The 20,884-nt window shown below is 39.1% G+C and overlaps 1 protein-coding gene across 1 annotated transcript; it reads right to left on the reverse strand.

Moving 5' to 3' along the window:
* Positions 1-3,777: 3,777 nt before the first annotated feature.
* On the reverse strand, positions 3,778-18,026 carry LOC140754937 (carboxylic ester hydrolase-like). Its single transcript, XM_073090092.1, has 12 exons — positions 17,878-18,026; positions 15,906-16,057; positions 11,057-11,196; positions 10,265-10,407; positions 9,311-9,496; positions 8,383-8,573; positions 7,793-7,961; positions 6,118-6,229; positions 5,380-5,641; positions 5,215-5,299; positions 4,722-4,854; positions 3,778-4,210 (listed from the first exon to the last, which is right to left on the reverse strand). The coding sequence occupies exons 1-12, from the start codon at positions 17,951-17,953 to the stop codon at positions 4,012-4,014; spliced, it is 1,848 nt and encodes a 615-aa protein (XP_072946193.1). The 5' UTR covers positions 17,954-18,026; the 3' UTR covers positions 3,778-4,011.
* Positions 18,027-20,884: the final 2,858 nt, after the last annotated feature.

A 20,884-nucleotide genomic window follows, 5' to 3' on the forward strand; every position in this document is an offset into this window, starting at 1 on the left:
GTCTATCTCCCTTACCACACCCTTCAAACCGGAACACAGCAGCGCCTAACACTGCTGTTATTAGGTAGAAATAGGTGTGGCGGTGGTGCCGCCGGAGTCGAACCACAAAGGGTTCTACTACCTTCAGATGCGACCACACATACCACCGTTCTTCCCGGAGTCGCTTACTGGACGGTTCGAGCTCCCACTCTTCACCTCACTCTCGTCACGACCCCGTAAGCCTCCTTTTAGTCGCGTCTTACGACAGGCAGTTGATACCGTAGCACTATTCCGCTAAGTATACCATAACCTCGCCATACCCATTTCCGCTTGGTTTATACACATTGAGCTGGAGACAGTCTTCGTCCATGTACCCCGGAGACTCAGCAATGTTCGGCTGTGGGCACGATGGACCTTCCTCAGTCGCGTCTACCTCCGTCGAATAGTTCAATATGGGCCGAGGAGGCTGTAACAATTTTGATAAAGAGGAAAAATACAGTGTTTTCTACGCTAGGAATGATGATGAATTATTTGCTTAGGCAATCCTGGTGGAATTGACGCAAATGAAATAAACGAGTGTGATAACCATTTTTGCACCATTAAAATCGTTTCGCTGTTCTGTCTTTTTGTCTTCATATAACCTATGTTACGATATGCAATTGGATGAGGTGTTTGTTTGCTCAGAATGTGATATGAAACCGGTTGTATGTTAAATAACTGCGGCAATAAACTAAAGTTCTCTGTGTGTTTTCCCAGCACTGTATTGCTTGCTTTAAGTTAGGTTAGGTTAGGTTAGACAGTTAGTTAGGTACTTATACAAAAGAATTATTTTATCGTGATAATTTTTAGAACAATTTAATCCTTTCAACTTGATACAGTACCCTTACCATGAGTTTTTAAAACATCCAGTACATAACATTATTTTACGTTACGTTTACTCAATCCATTATTCTGTTCCGTTTGGTTCAATGGACTGAGTAAACGTAACAATAAGTAAGTGCTCAAGTCTTTTTGTCTGCCTCACATGTTCGCAAAAAAGAGAGACCAAACATAAAGCGCCATTTTGTCAATTTAGATATTTAATGTTACGTTACTGACACTATTGTTCTGATACAATCCGCTAGGGATGCTGATTGGAATTTGTATGGGCAAATACGTAAACAAATACTAAAACAGTCATATTTGTCAAAACGTAAAACGTAAAAACTCCTGGTAAGGGTACAGTTCACGTCACAGGGACCAAAAGAAGCTGGTTAACTGATAATTAAGATTTCATTCGAATCAGATCTTACCTCAAACCGTAGACTTCCTACAGGAGGCTCTGCATAGGGTATGTTCCTATAAGCTTCAATGCGCCGACCCTTGCGTGACGTCATCCACGACCCCCTGATTGACCCCGACGGGGTTATGGTGACGGGAAGTTCTAAAATTTGTGGGACTTATTTATTTTTTGTAGCAGTAAAAGACTAGTGATTGAAACACAGCCTCTCAATCGAGGGGTCTGAGGCAAATTCCAGGCACACACCTCTGATTTTTCAAAATGATATGCGTATTATCTATGAAATTAATCTATAATGAATATTTATCTATGAAAATATTATGTATATAAGAAAACACACTGATATGTTTGAAAAAAATAGTAACCACCATAACTTTAATACTAGAAATAGAAATAAATTAGCAATTCCTAAACATAAATTATGCAAGGTGGCTAGATCTTTCATGGGTAACTGTATTCGCTACTACAATAAAATACCTGACCACATTTTGAATCCCACAGAAAAAAAGTTCAGACGTGGGTGTGGTCTGAAGTAGTTCCAGCTCCACATGTACCATTAGGTTAAGTTTAACATTGTAAAAAATATTTTTTTAAAAGATGTGTGTTATGGAGTTTCTTTCGCCGCTTCTTCTCCATAACGAAACACCTTGTGAAGTGGTGGTAGTTGTATTGACATTCAAAAAGTGCTCTGTTAAGACCCTATTTTGAATAAAAAAAAGAATTGATTTATTATAAATTAAATATCACTTGCTCTAACGGTGAAGAAAAACATCGTAAGGAAACCTGCATGCCTAAGAAATCTTAAAAAAGATGTTTTCAAAGGTACGTGAAGTCTACCAATACGCACTTGGCTAGCGCGGTGACTATGACCTAATCCCTCATTCAGCGCAGCAGTGGGACAGTGATGGGTTGATGATGATGAACCAAATTACCACCAATCACTTAATATAGAAACAGCACTAATAACCTGTAACATCATCTTCTTCTTCAGCTCGTTTCTTGCGCACATTTGCAGATGTGGAATCAAAAATAATCACACACAAAAACATAACACAAAACATGTGCATGTTGGAATGAAAAAACTAAACGACTAAATATACTTCGAACACAATTAAGGTACTCATTTTCGTAGTTTTGATAAACCTTGAGTTTCGTGTTAACACACGTTAATTTATTTTATTGATAAAATTTTGTGAATTACAATGCAAAAGTGCAAACAGAATATTTAATGTCCAAATTTATGCGATAACACCTTTTTCCCGCGGCTTCGTACGCGTAAATTATAAAATGTAATCATTGTACAAAATAACACCAACCCCTATTTTAGCCGCCATTTGAAAATGTATCAATTATCAGAAAGCCAAATACTAAGTTTCATAGTGATTGCTTTAAATTGACGTGTCTTCATACAAATTTTCAAGCCTATTAACCCCCTTAGCGGTGGAATTCCCAAAAATCCTTTACCACTAGCTTTAAACGGTGAAGGAAAATATCTGCTGATTTTTTCTTTTAAAATAAATAAAAAGTGTTTCCTAATTTTGTCAACTTTGTTTCACTAATCAAATTAGCAATTTATGAAAAACATGTCAAGGATTAAAACAAACAAAATAATTAATGGAGTTATTGTATTTCAAGTGGCCTATCTTATCTTAGGCTAGAAATCTTTCAAATAAGTTTTAAGTCATTCTGCGAAGAAAATTAAGAACGATGTTATGTACACGTGGTCTGAAAGAGATAACCGCATAACATTGCGATTAAAGTATTTGTCTTACTACAATATGAGTATGGGGTTTAGGACTAAATTCATCTCAGAACTAAAGTTTGAATAGCAGTAATGTCCTGGTTTTTTGAGACTCGTCCTGTCGGGAGTCGGAGGTTCGAAACCCATGCACTTCACCTCTGATTTTTTAAATTTTATGCGTATTCGAAATTAATTATTACATGTTTTAAGGGTAAAGGAAAACAACCTGGAAGATATACAGGACGCAAAGTAGGTTCTTAAAAATCCACGAAGTGATTTAAAATGAAGTCTACTAATTCGCACTTGGCCAGCATGGTGGATTATAGTCTAAAACCTTCTCATTCTTCTCATTCTAAAATCGGTCTCCGTTCCCATCAGTGGGATAAGTTGACGATGGTGAATAAATAAAAAAATATATTTCTGTGGTAAATTATCTCTGACGACATTGAAGTATGGCAATGACCTTGTGTTCTGTGTGTAATTAATAAAACAGTTTGTATTTTATATTATTATATATAAAATACAAACTGTTTTATTAATTATTCTTATATATTATTCTTTGTTGACCAATTTAATGGTCCAAAGCGCGGACATGATTCTCAATAGCATCATCAATCCTAAGGGCGTAAAGGTAAAGAAATAGAAACAAGAAATGTAAATGATAGAATAAAATAAAAATGGAAAACTTGAATATTAACATTGTGCATTCTTGATATTTTGAAATTTTTAGGAAATCATTTTGCACGAATTGTTTTAATTATGAGTATAAAAGTAGTGGTAGAAAATACAATATTCATTTATTGCGCTATCGTACACAAACATAACAATTTATATTACATTAAAAATCATCTTACGAATTTTCGATCAGGCCACGTGACCTGAGGTAAGTTTAATTACCTAACACAAAAGATACACAACGTCGCTAAAGAAGTATTCAGTTCAAAAAACTACTCAAAAAACTCTTCGTTCACTCATAAGAACTTAGTGATCGAAGAAAAAACTTCAGAAACATTTATGACGGAACAATTATAATCTTAGGGCTCAGGTCGTGCAGCGGGTAGAGATCTTCCCACAGGTTGAAACGGTTTTCTGCCTGGTTGTGACGTATTTTGAAATCGTTTGCAATTTGCAGGTAGCGACGCAGGTGTGCCGTCATCGGTGGCCACTTAAGGCTGCCCAGCTCGGGGGTGTCCGGCTGTGGGTTAGGGTCCCTGAAAAACAAGTACATTTTTACTTTAACGATTAACCGTCAGAGTCCGAGTCAACTTACCTAAATGATGCTCCGTTTTGGAGCGCACGTGTTGGTGGTGGTATGTATGGTGTATATTATATTTCTTGCAATTGCACGTATCCTTTTAATCGGAAGGAAGCGAGGGTAGCACATACATATCGGTGGCTTTTTTATAATTAAGTAGCAAATGAACTTGCAATCCACCTGATGATAAGCTACTGCTACCCATGAACATCTTTTACTAAATCCGTATAAAATAGTTTTACTTGAAGGCGATCTTGCCACTCCTGAGGACTAAGATGGTTGCTAATGTCGCTATATACCTATTATGTAAGTAGTTAGTAGGTGACACATGTACGTAAGTCTCGAAGAGATTGAAGCGAGTTAATTAAAGCGTGTGGGTGTATACAGGAACCTTGATGGGAAAGAAGACCTAGACGTTACTGAGAAGTACACCTTAATAACGAATTTTATAACAACAAAATTCTTACCCGAATCGTGCGAAGTTGTACATGATAGCGGTCATCTTGTCAACCATTTCGGCATCAGGTCCGATGAGACCGATGTCAGGGAATAGCTTTCGGATCGAAAACAAATATATCAGGTCGTCGTGATGGGCCACCGCTGTTGGAGAAATAATATTACAGATAATGTAATGAGTTGGAATTCTTAAAATACCTGTTACATAGCGTTGAAAAATTACGTAATTATATATTGTAACGTTCTCGCAAAAAGAGCTAGTTTCTAAAACAATGATACACATACCAGAAACTAGCTACTTGCTTCTGTAATCAACAGAAGAGATTCTAGATAAATACTAAATAATCCTGCGGTTATTTGAGCACCAAATAGAATATAAGAACAGCCTGAGGCTTTTATTAAAGAAAAGTCTACGTGAAATGTAGTCATCACGAACTAATGACCCCAATTATTAGTAGATATGTCTCATGTTATAGAAAATGTAAATAATGTGTTGAAACTCACCAACAGGTTTATTGGTGATGGGATCCTCGTAGAAGCTGTGGTTTCCAATGTAGTTGAACTGGTAGTAGTACACGGGTTGGCCAGCCTATATCATATAACACAATATTAACAAAAGGAGACATATTTAACAAAATTATAAAGAAAACTGAAAACGTGGAATCTTACTCCCAAATTTCTGCTGCTGCTGCTGCTGCTGCTGCTGCTGCTACTGCTGCTGCTGCTGCTGCTGCTGCTGCTGCTACTGCTGCTGCTGCTGCCGCTGCGGCTGCCGCTGCCGCTGCCGCTGCCGCTGCCGCTGCCGCTGCCGCTGCCGCTGCCGCTGCCGCTGCCGCTGCCGCTGCCGCTGCCGCTGCCGCTGCCGCTGCCGCTGCCGCTGCCGCTGCCGCTGCTGCTGCTACTGCTACTGCTACTGCTACTGCTACTACTACTACTACTACTACTTGTCAGGCGGACTGCATTTTTTTATAATATGGGAGTAGAAGTCGAACATACAGTCCACCTGATGGTAAGTGACTACTGCCGCCCATGGACATCTGTAATCAACCACAGATAGGACCAAATATTCCTACCTGAGGTCGGTCACACATGCACCGCTATCCCTGAGGACTAAGCTGGAACGCCTCGGAAAAGTATGTCTCCCTTACCAAACCCTTCAAACCAGAATACAGCAGCACTTGACACTATTGTTATGAGGCAGAAATAGGTGTGGCGGTGGTGCCGCCGGAGTTTAACCACTAAGGGCTCTACCACCTTCAAATGCTCGTTTTCTACAACCTTTTAAAAAGCCATGTGATACCATACCTGTGAACACCGAATCCAATGACGGCATCTCCATAAAGTTCTCCCAAGGCATCTGCAGTTTTAGTGTCGTTAGTCAAGGGTTTCCCTTCGAAGTAGAATTACCTGAGCTGGTGGGCTGCTGAGCTTTTGTCTCCGGATAACATGAAGGGGATCGGAGCCACGTGGTCCCAGTCACTATTCAGTTGTCGTGTCAGCGTGGCGTTCTTTAGAATTGCTGTTGGAAAGAGTGAATAAGGTCATGCCAATGTCAGACGCTGCTACATTGTCTCTCTTTTCAATGAAAATATCTTAAAATCGTTAGAAACTTTACTTTTCTAATCGAAGACTACTCCAATCAAAATTCAAGAATAGAGTCCTCCAAAAGTCAGCAGTATAGACCGTTTAAGATGATGGACGTATAGAAAATGTCAGTTATTTTGCAACCGAAATGAGACATCTCCATTTTCTTTATTAGCATAATGTCTTTGTTATTTTTTTTTTTTTTTTTTTGACCTTGATACTTTTTATTTTTGACATTTACACACTTAAATGTTTTAACTAAAATAAATTAAAGTAATATAAAAAATAATGAAATAATATAACTTTATTTTAAATTAAATATAAAAAGCTACATCTAAATTGCTGTCCCTGGGATGAGTTCCCAGAATGCTGGCAACATTCCCTCGTTGGATCGCGAGGCTAATTCGCTGTCCGAGGTATGTGCCAGCTCTCTGGTCATTCGTTGACTCTATCAACCGTTTGGACAGATGCTTAAAAAATAATCTAGCATTGGAACCCCACGGCCCCAATGTTTCAACACCAAATGGCAGAAATATGTAGTCTTTAATAAGATCTGCATATTTCTGCAACTTGCGAATTTCAGCGTCGGTTGCCACGACACCGGCTGCCCTGGAAGATATGTGAATATGAGAAGGTGCCAGTGTGTCCACGCAAGTAGCGTCCCACACAAGACACCTTCCATTCTTCCAGGGAATAAGGGTTAAACCATCAGGCTTCTTGCCATCGCTACGTACTAAACCATTCGGCTCTAATTGAGCCGGTACGTTAGCAGTGACAAGAGCCCTCCGAATAACGTCATTTAAAGCCGCGTGGCGTGATAGACGACCGGCGCTGCGTTGACAAGACAGGCCGTGGAGGCCCAAACGGTCGACTTGAGCTCCACAAGGGCAACAATGTGGATGATTTAAAAAAGTACCTAGTCGAAGGCTCACTGCTGTAGAAAAAGAAGTATTGTCCAAAAGCGTTCCTAAATTAGCAGAGGGAAGTGCTTGCAACCAATATCCCGATTCTCGAACAGAAACTGCAAGGAGACGAGCTCGCTCGACTGGATTTTGACTTTTATTTAAAAGCTCAGAATGAACATGTTTACAGAGTGGCTCGTCCCATTGCCTTTGAGAACTTAAGGATTCCGGAAGTGATTCGCCAGAACAAACTGCTAACCAAGATTCCTTGGCCTCTGCACAGTAAGATATTTCCGAAAGACCTAAAGAGGAAAGAGTTAGTTTCTGAAATAATAATTTTGTACTGTGTGCAGAAGACAAAAAAGCTGGCAATGCAATAGAAGAAATTTTCCTAAAAAATTGACAATATCATATTTGATAATATAACAGACAGAAAACAATTATTCCATGTATCCATTGTAAAACTTTGACACGACATTTATTACAAAAATTATAGCAATCTTATTTTGTGCATCTAGAAGTAATTAGTAGTTAATCTAATCAATCATATCCTAGCTTATTGAATCAAACTTCACTTTTCAGTTAGTCCTACTTACTGTAAGCTTTCCAGAAGAACTCGTCCTTCGTCTGACTGACGATGTATGGTACGGCGTACAGTTGGCCCAACCGTATCCCGTCCAGAGGATGGTACGGCATGAACACCTCCTGCCCGAAGTCCTGCTCGATCACCGGCTTCCAGATGAACACTGGGTCGTAGGCGAACTCCTGTTCATAGTAACATTAATCAGAAGGTAAGATGAGCTGCATTCAATACTCGTGTAACAATCTCTCGTCAGTCAATAAGAGACAGCGACAGAGATTAGTTTATTCAAAAAAAAAATCCTTTTTTCAAAAGAATCAATACTATAACACTAATGGATCTATAGAAGCTTTACTTCTGATTTGCAAGGAAGATCCATTGCAATTTTACAGCTTTAATCAACTAATCAAAATAATTATTTAAAATACTCTCCACAAATACAAGGATACCCATAGAAAAGAAAAGCAAGTTTTCTGTTCCATGAGGATACCAAAATAATCCCCACTTCATGTTTGTTCATCGCAGACGAGAGTCAAAATGTTCCTTTTTTACTAAATTTGTAAATGAACTTCCTAGTTGGAAAAAAGCAAATTAATCGTAACTCACCCCAAAACCTCGAAGCGAGTCTCCCATCTCCTTCCACGGGACCTTCTTCAGGCACTCTACGATAACTTGCGAGTTGTCAGTGGGGCAGCCAACCAGTCGCGCTTGCTTCTCCGCGAGGTGGCGTTGATCGTGAGTGATCTCTATTTGAGAGAGCGGAGAGCCGCTCATGGACATCGCTCGGTGGAACAAACCTATAAAAAATATCGATAATTTATAAAATCTCTTAGATGCGCGTTCGTGGGTTTATTAGCCAATCTACAAAAAGGCATAAGTAAACATAGTTCTGGATTCTTTGAGAGAGATGGACATAGGTTTTTTTATTTTGTAACATAGACATAATAAATAAGAGTCGACCTAATGGCAAGTAGTTACTGCTACACATGGATATCTGTAATGAGCCTTAAGTACAAGTCATTTACAGAGATGTGAAAAATCCTGACAACTAAATTGGAAAACTCCTATTTGCGATGCCGAAAACCATGACATTTTTTCAGAAATAATGAAAGCCATTTAAACTTATTAAGACCATTTAAGATTATTAAGAAGTACATATTAACATGTATGTCTCTGTTACAAATTTTATAAAACTTCTAAGTCCTTGAGTTACCGCAGCTTGAGCAGTGACACCCTAGTGTTTGAAATTCAGCCTCTCGATCAAGGAGTCCGAGGTTCAAATTCTAAGCACCCCTAATTTTTCAAAATAATGTGCGTATTAGAAATTAAGTATCCTTTGCTTTAATTGTGAAAGCAAATATCGTGATCGGAATCCTGCATACCTGAGAAATCTTAAAAAAACAACGTTTTCTAAGGTATGTAAAGTCTACCAATTCGCACTTGGCCAGCGCGGTTGACTACGGCCTGATCCTCCTCATTGTGAAAGGAGACCCGTGCCCAGCGGTGGGACAGTAATGGGTCGACGTCAAATTACCTCTAGACATGGGCGAGAGCATATGCAGCGTGATGCTGTAAGATCCAGCGCTGTACCCAGCGAGTGTGACGCAGGTGGGGTCTCCGCCGAACGCCGCGATGTTCTGCTGCACCCAGCGCAGCGCCGCCACCTGGTCCTTGAAGCCGTTGTTACCGGGGGCGTACGCGTCGCCCGTGCTGAGGAAACCTATACAGTTCAAATATATTTTAATAGCTTACATACTAAGTTTATCACATGATGAGCTTTAAATGACCTATGGAAAAAAGCGGAGACTTAAGAGGATTCGGTTAACTTTCCTCGGAAGAAACCTACATCCTTGGGAGTTCTTAATAACTTTAAATGGAATGTAAAGTCTAGCAATCCGCATGTGGATAGGGTGGCGGACTGTGACCTACATTATTTTCACTTTGAGAAGAGACCTGAGCCCAGAAGTGGAACAATAATGAGTTGATAATAAAGAAACTTAGAGAAATTGCTATTGACTGAGTATCACAACGCTTTTATTAGCTGCCACAATCATCTGCTACCACTCGTTATGAATAATTAATCATCATTTGGTAAATTTGGTATATGTCAATTGCCAAATAGAAATTGCCAGTCGTGATTTTCGTGGACAAAAATTGCAGAAATTGATTTTATTCATAATGAGTGTATGTGTGGCTGACTAAGAAGAATATGAGGAGCTAACAAGCACTAACCGATGGATCCAAGGCGGTAGTTGATCGCAACGAGGAGAAAATCCCGGTCCATCAGGTAGTGCGGACCGACCACGTCGCTGCGACCAGACTTGAGTAGAACTCAAGAAGATGGGTAGCTAAGAACTCACCTAGTGATCCAAGGCGGTAATTGATGGCAACAAGCACGACATCGCGGTCCATCAGGTAGTGTCGGCCGACCACGTCGCTGCGACCAGACTTCGAATAGAACCAAGAAGATGGGTAGCTGAGAACTCACCGAGCGATCCAAGGCGGTAGTTGATGGCAACTAGCAGGACATCCCGGTCCATCAGGTAGTGCGGGCCGACCACGTCGCTGCGACCAGACATCGAGTAGAACCCGCCCTGGTGGATGAACACCACCACTGGGAGAGGTTTGGCGCTGGAAACAATGGGAGTGTGTAGGAGTTGCGTGTTTATAGCTGTGTGGGTGCGTACTAATGTAATTATAATATTGATGAAGTATAGCAGAAAATTAATGTCACTACAAAGTATAAAGAGGTGAAAAACACGTTAAAAATATGGGTTTCAAAATGATTCTTATTTAAATGATTACTTTCAATGATCATCCTCCACGATTTTATTTTATTGCGATACTTTTATGGCCGCTTTTGTTTTATAATTTAGAAGTAGTGAATGAGTACAGGCACACCTATTTCTACCTAATAACAGCAGTGTTAGGCGCTGCTGTGTTCCGTTTTGAAGGGTGTGGTAAGGGAGACTGACTTTTCCGAGGCGTTCCAGCTAAGTCCTCAAGGGTAGCAGCGCATCTGTGGCCGACCTCAGGTAGGAATATCTAATCCTATCTGGGGTTGATTACAGATGTCCATGGGCGGCAGTAGCCACTTACCAGCAGGTGGACTGCATGCTCGTCTGCTACTCCTATATTATAAAAAAAAGCCAAGATAAGAGTTCGAGTTGAGGTCGGACACATCGTTGCTATCCTCGAAACCTTATACGCCTCAGACAAGTATGTCTCCCTTACCACATTTTTATGATAGTCGTACCATACTCTTTGTTACTTTCAGTACCTGGTTCTAAACGGTGTGTACACATTAAGTCGCAAGCAGTCTTCATCCACGACCTCGCCTGGAGAGACTGGCTGGGGGCAGGCTGGCCCATCTTCACTGGCGTTGACTGTCCGCCAGTAATATGAGATCGGCTTCGGTGGCTGAGGACATGGAGACAATTTCTAGGATCAGTGGTTGTTTAGTAGCACGAGTTGTGTAGTAGCACGAGTGCATTTGCTAAGTGGCTACTGCCGCCCATTGACATCTGTAACAACTCCAGATTAGATGAGAGTCCGATATTGCGCACAGATGTGTTGCTATTCATAAGAATTAAGTTGGAATACCTCGAATAGTTGCAAGAGACTTTTTTTTTAATATAGGAGTAACAGACGAGCATGCAGTGCACCTGATGGTAAGTTGCTACTGCCGCCCATAGACATCTGAAGTCGTCCACAGATGAGAGACTGAGGAGTACCACTGAGGAGAGAAAAAGGTTCTGAGGACTAAGCTGAAATGCCTAGGTAAAAAAATGTCTCCTTACCACATCCTTCAAACCAAAACATAGAAGCGCGTAACACTGCTGTTATTAGGGAAAAATAGATGTGACCATGGTGCCGCCGGAGTCGAACCAAGGGACCTTTAAAATGGGTGCAATCAATCTGACAGAGTCAGAGTGAAATCACAAATACAACATTAAACATTTTTATTAAAGCTGTGAATTTTCTTATCAATTTATAAGTTAATTTACAAATGTTATTTGACATTAATAAGGTTAAGCGCATAATCTAATAACAATGACCAGAATACCACAGATAACACTAATGCAGTAAAAACAAAAACAAGATAGTTTATATTGAACCTAGTATATACAAAATCATCTACTAATAAGTACCTTTTTTTTTATTTACGAGGGGGACACCTTCAAAAGGTACCCGACGACGTGGGAGCGACGCCGGGTTATGTGGGATTTTTACCGCACTAAAACCCCCCGGTGTCCGTCCTCAGCGCTTGTTGGAGGAATCCGGGATCTCCGACGGAACGCAACCGGAGTCCTTCAAGCGCGATGCCCAGATTGGACTCTGCTCCGGGGGATTCTAGTCCCGGAACCACAGACAAGAACCATCTGTACCTATAGCTAGTCGTCGCTATATAAGTCGACTTCGGAGGCACTACTGACATAACTATTCCTGCCTATTAACGTCTATTAAAATTCCTGTCTATTAAAATTTAGTAACTGGTTTCTTGAAACTGGTTTTTCACCATAAAACGAAACCGATTTTGTTGAAAATGTACCTACAATTCATGTAACTTATAAATTTATAGACTAGTTTAGATTATAACGTTTTTAGAATTTAATGTACATAGCAATAAATATTAAGATTAATATTTTAGTTAATAAATATAGACAAAAGTCTGACTTGTCATGCTTGGCGGGTCGTCGGCCTGCTAGAAGTCAAGATCAACTTCAAGATCAAGAATAAGGTCAAGGTGTAAACGCCCGAGAACACCCGAACTCAACCCGAGAGTACACGAATGTATGTTTCGACTGAGCCGAAAGGATCTGCCGATTCTTTTATAATATAGGAGTAGCAGACGAGCATGCTGACCACCTGATGGTAAGTGGGTACAGCCGCCCATAGACATCTGCAATCATTTCCAAATAGGAATAGATTCCTACCTGAGGTCGGCTACAGATGCACCGCTACCCCCTGAGGACTAAGCTGGAACGCCTCGGAAACCGTATGTCTCCCTTACCACACCCTTAACACCGCTTAACACTGCTGTTATTAGGTAATTAGAAATAGATTTCTGCGCAAAGCCGAAACTTCGACAAAAACTTCGTACTTCGAAACCAAACCTTTGTTATTAATTAACAACATAATCAAAAGAACCTGTAAAAGTGGCTATATAACAAGTGTTGGAAATCCATTAAAATTATGTGATGTGTTATTTTTATAATAATAATTTCTTAATGGCTGACAGAATTGTCAGCATTTAATGACTGTCATGGAGTAATTTACGCGGAACAATGCCGACACGTGCAGATAAGTGGTTAAACACGAAATAGAAGAAAAAGTACGGAAAGATATCGTTTCATTCGTAAATGATCTAAAAAGTACATTTTTTAAATATTTTTCAAACACGAAAATAGATGACAGTGACAATTTCAATTGTCAAAACTGGTTACATTTTATTGTTAGGAGTGAGTAATCTTTACTAATCTCTGTCTTTAACAAGAAATGTACTATTCTAGCAACGTATTTGTAATCTATACCAGATAGTTCCCATCCCATTTGTGTATGTTACAGATGTCGATGTAAAACAAGAGGCACCGGCGGTCACCAAGCTGGTTTTAATAAGGAAATGTCAAACGGGAATCAACTTTTCTATAAAGGTCGGACATCATTAGAGAATTTATGCTTAAAGCCAAAAAAAGGTTAATTATTTCATTAACGACCCGCGCGGCCGAGCGGCGAAAAGGATTTTGAATTTGATCCACGACATGAAACATATCTGAATGATGAATTTAGTTCTGTACTGGGGCTGGGTGTTTTTGTATTCGTCTTTGTGTGTGTCCATGGCACCCACTACACAGAGAAATCCTATTATGAGGCTTTGAGTGTAAAAAGCGCTATTGTCATCTTCTAATGAACATATTCACTACTTTCCTACATCGTAATACATGACAACATGCTGAAAAACATCGTGCGAAAACGTGCATAGTTGAGAGATCTTAAAAATCTCGACGGTATGTGAAGTCTACCAATACGCACTTGTCCAGCGCGGTGGACTATGGTCTAATCCTTCTCATTCTGAGAGGAGACCCGCGCCCAGCAGTGGGACAGTGATGAGTTAACGACGACGAGGAGACTTGTCGGCAAGTCTCACAATTTACGCAATAATTAGTAAGTCCATGAAATTTAAACCTATCTAGCTCATCTGAGCTATATTATGTACTATATAGAAGATGCACATACAAAATCTATAAGAATGTTACTTCAAGATAACCGGAAGTGATATTCAGGCGTTACTGATACCACCAGATACAATTTTATCACCGATAATGATACTCTTATCGAAATGATTATTATTTAACAGAAAAATTGAATAGAATCCCAATAAAGAAAAATAATAAGAATTTTTCTTTATTTATTGACTCCATCACTCCTTTTATCAACTGTTCGTATCATCTGTATGCTGATGATTTGCAACTATACGCTCAAGCCGATGTTGATAATCTCCACAGTGCAATAGCTAAGATAAACGATAATTTGAGTGCTCTCCGGAGTTGGTCAATGCGCTATGGGGTACCAGTTAACCCTGCCAAATGTCAAGCTATCGTCATTGGAAGCTCTAGACTGCTGGCTAGGATCGACCGGAATTCTTTACCTGCAGTCATTTATGACGGTACGCAAATTCCAATTTCGGAGTCGGTGAGGAATCTTGGCCTGTATATTAACAGCTCCTTGAGTTGGAGTACGCAGGTTACAGAAGTGTCTCGTAAGGTCAATGCTACCTTGCGATCTTTATATCGCCTAAAGCACTTCCGTCCCATTAAGACCAAACTAATGTTAGTGAATACCCTAATTTTGCCTATCATCGATTATGCAGATGTGTGCTACTCAGATCTGACCGAAGCTCTTCTCAATAAACTAGAACGCCTTCTCAACAATTCTATCAGGTTCATATTTGGCCTTCGTAAATATGATCACATCTCTCAGTTTCGCAGCCAACTCAAGTGGCTTTCTATTCGTCAGAGGCGTAATTCTAGAATTCTCTCTATGCTTTACTCTATCTTGAATGATACAAATACTCCTCCTTATCTGAAGGATCACTTCCAATATAGGTTTTTAACGCATGATAAAACGCTTCGGTCGTCCAATAATTTAAAAGCCGATATTCCACTGCATTCTAGCGGTTTTTTTCATTTCTCATTTTCTGTTCAGGCGGTACTACTTTGGAACGCCTTGCCCGTGCATATCCGCAAAGCCCCCAGTAAAGCTGTGTTCAAAAAGCTTGTCCGAGAACATTATCTGAACTCCTCATCTAATTCTTAAACGACTTTTGTTACTACCTGTGTTTATTTAGTTATTTATATATATGATAAATAGTATGTATTAGTTTATTTATGTGTATCTGTATTCTGTATATAGGTATATTATAATATATATTTATTTTATTGTTAAAATATGTAAATTTCTTTATTTTTAATACATATTGATATATCTGCTGTTTCTATTATTGTCTATCGTTCTTTGTTACTTTCGCATAACACCTGCTGCAAATTCTTCTCATCCACCCAGGGTTGACTGGTAGAAAATGCCATCAGGCATTATGTTTGCCCTTTTGTACATTTCTTTTTAGAGGTGATGCAATAAATTTTTTAAATAAATAAATAAATAAAGAGTGATAGATCCCTCCGAATTGTTTCGCTGCGGGCTACGGGTTCTATCTTTGTTCAAGCATACTATTTACAATTGTAAATAGGTATTTCTATTCTAAGTCTCAGTTTTTCTTTTTTTCACCTACTTGTTTTTATAAATAATAAATAAATAAACGCTTTCTACACTCACAGCCCCACACTAGGATTCCCTGTATCGTGGGCGCCATGGACACACACACAGACGGATACACAAACACCCAGACCCAGAACAGATATCTAAATTCATCATTCTGATATCTGTCTGGCCAGGGATCGAACCCGGAACTCTTTGCGCGTCAGACCGGTATGGTGACCGCTCCGCCACGCGGGTCGTCAAATAAATAAATGTTTTACCTACAAGTTCCTTGCACACAAAGAAATCAATATAACACATTTCATCATAGTGAGACTCTACATTTCTTACTTACAAAATTAAAGGGATTGTACCTGAAATCTCAGTTCTCCAAACGGTGGCTCCGCATACGGTATGCCTCGGTAGGCTTCGAACCTGCGACCCTTGCGTGAAGTCATCCATGACCCTCTGATGCTGCCAAGCGGGGTCTCCACTAGCGGTCCCTCCGTATCTGGTGTTATAGACCCTAGAAAGACCGTAGATAAGTATGAATGAATACCAGGACAATCAGTAGATGAGTACGTATAGCTTCAATTTTAATTTGAAAGTAACCAGTATGGTTCGACCGGGGAAGTACCATCGCCACACTTATTTCTAGCGTGAAGCAGATGTTGCGTTTCGTGGAAGATGTGTGGATTCGTTTTTATAATGTAGGAGTAGCAGACGAGCATGCAGTCCTCCTGATGGTAAGTGGCTACTGCCGTTCAGGAACATTTATAATCAACCCCAGATGGGATTATATATTCTAGCCTGAAGTCAGCCACAGATACGCCGCTACCCCTAAGCACTATGCTGGAACGCCTCGCAAAGGCATGTCTCCCTTACCACACTTCAAACCAGAACACAGCAGCGCTTAACACTGCTGTTATGAGGTAGAAATAGGCGTGGTGGTGGTGCCGCCGGAGTCGAACCACAAAGAGTTCTACCACCTTCTTGCGCTTTGGTGGAAGAATGTGGATGCCGGCTGAATTATACATGAGGCTATCATCTTAGTTCTTAAGAACGGTAACACATCCGTGATTGATTTCAGGTAGAGGCCCTATTCTACGGACCGGAGTTACTTGTATGAATGCTTTTGGCGGCTGTAACCATATAGCAGTGATAGCCTAGTGGTTAAGAAACTCGGCCTCTAGATCGAGGGGTCCGAGGTTCAAAACCTGGACACACCTCTGATTTTTACAAGTTATGTGCGTATTAGAGAGTTTTAGGCATGTGAAGTCTACCAATACGCACTTGGCCAGTGCGGTGGACTATGACCTAAGAATGAGAAGGATCTCATTCTGAGAAGAGACCCGTGCCCAGCAGTGGGGCAGTGATGGATTGTTGATGTTTACGATGAACCATATACTGTCAGATGGGTATATATTTTTGGTACTTTAATGTTACAAAAGAAGTTTAAAATAGCCTTACACGGATGCATTTCCTGACAAATCCATGTAGCAGGAAGTTGGGTCAATAATATACACAATATTATGCTGGTAACGATAAGTAACGGTAAGTGAACTAAACAACAAGGTTTATTGAATTTCTGTTACCTATATCCTTACTAATATTATAAATCCGAAAGTAACTCTGTCTGTCTGTCTGGTTGTCTCCTCTTCAGGCTAAACCACTGAACCGATTTTAATGAAATTTAGTACAAAGATAGTCTGAGACCCGAGAAAGGACATATGATAGTTTTTATCCCGGCAATCCCACGGGAGCTAGGGATGGCGATCTAAGATCGATTAATCGGAGAATCGATCTTTTGGACCCAAAATATCGATTATTTTAATGGATTAGTAGGAATTAATCGTAAACTATGCATTTGATCAAGTGATGATCTTTAGCAAAGTTTTTTTTTTCAGAGAAAAGAAAGGGCTTTATCGCCTCTGCGATCATGCCGCCCTGGTAATCAACATTTTATAATTAAAGGTACGAATTTACAGTTTTATGTATGTATGTTACATTATTTTCTTTTAAACGCGGGCGAAGCCGCGGGCAAAACCTAGTTTCTTATAAAATAACGAGAACGATTCCTTTCCAATATACTTATATTGAGAATACAAAAATTCAAGCCGGCTTGTTCACAAACTTACATTATTTAAAAATTATATTTTTTTTATTTTCGCGATACCTACTAATAAAATTGATTTTAACACCCTTGTCTATATAATTCCAGAAATATTTGCTATTTTGTCGAAATTTTCATATTATATAAATGACTAAACTAACACATTTTTATTCTAATGCCTGAGATTGTACCCATAAATATACAGAATCATCAAATAATTAAAAGTAACAAACCTTCAAGTTGACCATCTTCCGCATGTGCAGCGAGCAGCCCCGCCACACACAAGCAAATAAACAAGAACATGCGCATCGTACCGCCGTCCGAGACACACTGATTCAATGTAAACACGACGCCTTATAAAACTATATTGATATCACGAGATCGTTTATTATGTCCTGCTTATGTACTGAGATTTGAGGAAAATAAATAAGACCTGACTTTAGTTTTACATATGGGTGACATGGGTGTAGCTAGCTTTGTTAAGTGTCACAATATAGAGGCGAAGTAAGAATCAGACATTTGTCGGCGAAAAAACGTCGTCATATTTATTTAAAAATTAGTATTTCTGGCGTACATCTACAGTTTTAAATGATTATTTATTTCTTTTAAAAACTTTAAAAAGTTACAGGTAATTTGATTTGTATATCACTGACCGACCTTTTTGGATCATTGTTAGAAAAAAATATATAGATTTTGATTTCTAAGTTACTTTTACTTTTTGAAAAATGATGTTTGTTTCGTATATTTTGAATAAGCAGCAAACTTAACCTCTGTTCTTAGTATTCATGGGTATTGTTAGTAAGAATGACCTACTTTTAATAACATGATTAGTACAAGGTAAGTATGCGGGAATTTACCGAGAATAGCATGACGTCACTAATATAATGCCCAGGCGGCATTAGGAGGAGAAAACGTTACTGCTGTAAACAAAGCCTAAAATAATAATACCATGGTTAAATATTTACAAAGACATTTTAGGTTTCCGCACTACGTAGTTGGCTAGTTGACAAATGCTTTTATGCACTAGAAGAATTTATCCAATGCACAATTTCTTTAACAACTTTTGACAATATTTATCATAAATTCAGTATGCCATTGACTAATATAAATAATAATTTAATGTATCAGTTTTGTAATGTATATCTTAATGTAAGTTATTATTTAATTTTAATTTTAATTGACTCAATTTGTACGCCATCATGTGGCAAATGTGAGATTCTTATCAATAATGTCTGTAACCAACATCAAATTGTAACCACATTGCAACAAATAAAGATCATAGAACAAACGGTCTTTTCCGGCATTTTTCGATCTAACAGTTAAACCACAGTATAAGGATCTATATATTGTACTGTGGTTAAACCGTACTAGGAAGACAGTTGAAATTTTTACAGTCTACTACTATAACTGCTATTATAATAAAGACAAATAAAAACAAAATAACATATTTTAATATGGTTATTTTATAAAAAAAAAATATTGACTCGTACTTGGCGAATTATTATTTAAAGTTATGTTTAATTAATATAATCGTTGCGTACATCGTGAAGAACTCTACTGTAACGTACTTCAACAAGCAAATAATGCCAGGTTCAATCCTACGCGACAGACATTAATCAAATCAATTTTTTTATTCAAAATAGGTTCTTTACAGAGCACTTTTTGAATGTCAATACAACTACCACTACTTCACAAGGTGTTTCCTTATGGAGAAGAAGCGTCGAAAGAAAATCCATAACATAATGTTAAATCTTTGTCCTGGGTTTGAGTAAATACCCATAGCCTCACATATACAAAACACAAATATGTATTCTTAGACACAGGGAATACTGGGACTTTGTGTGTGGCAATGGATGCACAAAAAAGAATTTATTTATTAACATACTTGAATAACAAACTATACTATACAAAGTTTGTAAAAGGAAATGACATCTAGTTATTACTTAGTACTGTTGAGGAAATCAAGAGCTCTTTGTGCAAAAGTGTAAGGTATGCGCTCTGTACCTATACTATTCAAACGTTATTGGAACAATTCAGGTGGAAATAACACTAAGTCACGCTTGACAAAGTGAGAGGACCGGGATAAAATAACAGTTGAAGGTGGTAGAACCCTTTGTGGTCCGACTCCGGCGGCACCACCACCATACTTATTTCTGCCTAATAACAGCAGTGTTAAGCGCTGCTGTGTTCCGTTTTTAAGGGTGTGGTAAGGGAGACATACCTTTCGGAGGCGTTCCAGCTTAGTCCTCTGGGGTAGCGGCGCATCTGTGGCCGATCTCAGATAGAAATATGTAGTCCTATCTGGGGTTGATTACAGATGCCCATACGGCAGTAGCCACTTACCATCAGGTGGACTGCATACTCGTCTGCTACTCCTATTATATTATAAAAAAGTCCACCGCGCTGGACAAGTGCGGGTTTGTAGATACATGCTTGAGAACTTTTTTTTAATAACTCCGGTGAGGAGATTTCCTCGTAATATTTTCGTTCAAGGACATAGAGTGCACATGACAGAAAAATCAGAGATGCCTGTGATTCGACGCTTGGACTTTTCGATTGAGTGTCCGAACTTTACTCCACTAGGCTATCGCTGCTTTATCTTATTTAATTCCGAAAGTATTTATTAGAAATTTCAATTAATAAAATTACGCTCGCAGCAAATGCTCATGCCCATGAAAGCTTGTAATTATGGTGACAAGATGCCAATACCAATTTCAAACTGGAATGTCACCTGCAAATATTGTAATACTACTTTTACATGAAACACAACATAGTTTCATTTGCCTTTAATGATTCACAAGATCTCATATAAACCTAATATAAAAAACCCTTGAAATTTTGAAATATTAAAACATCATTAATGTAAATTACTCTCATTCTTAAATTTCTTGTCAGTTTTCCTCAATCGTTACTACAATGAGTATACGGTAATCGATCTCATTATGACTCAGTTGGGTTTAAAGCCGGCTACACACTCACGCGAGAAGTCTCGCCAAGAAATCTCCCCGAGAATCGAGAAGGAATCTACACTGTCTACCCATACTATACCGTTCTCTTTTCTGGCCTGAGAAACCTTTTGAAGCGGGCAAAATACCGACACCGATCGGAGAACAACCGAGAAGACAAGAAAGTGATCAGATTCACGCTGCTCAGGTGTTCTCGGGAGTCCTCGGCGTGAGTGTAACATTGCCGTGTTTACAGCCCAGTTGCACAAAATAAAGTTTATTTTGTGCCAGTTGA

The sequence above is a fragment of the Epargyreus clarus genome, unplaced genomic scaffold, assembly GCF_041222505.1.
Source record: "Epargyreus clarus isolate Ecla_fem2 unplaced genomic scaffold, WU_Ecla_fem_2.2 ptg000032l, whole genome shotgun sequence".
Classification (NCBI taxonomy): domain Eukaryota; kingdom Metazoa; phylum Arthropoda; class Insecta; order Lepidoptera; family Hesperiidae; genus Epargyreus; species Epargyreus clarus.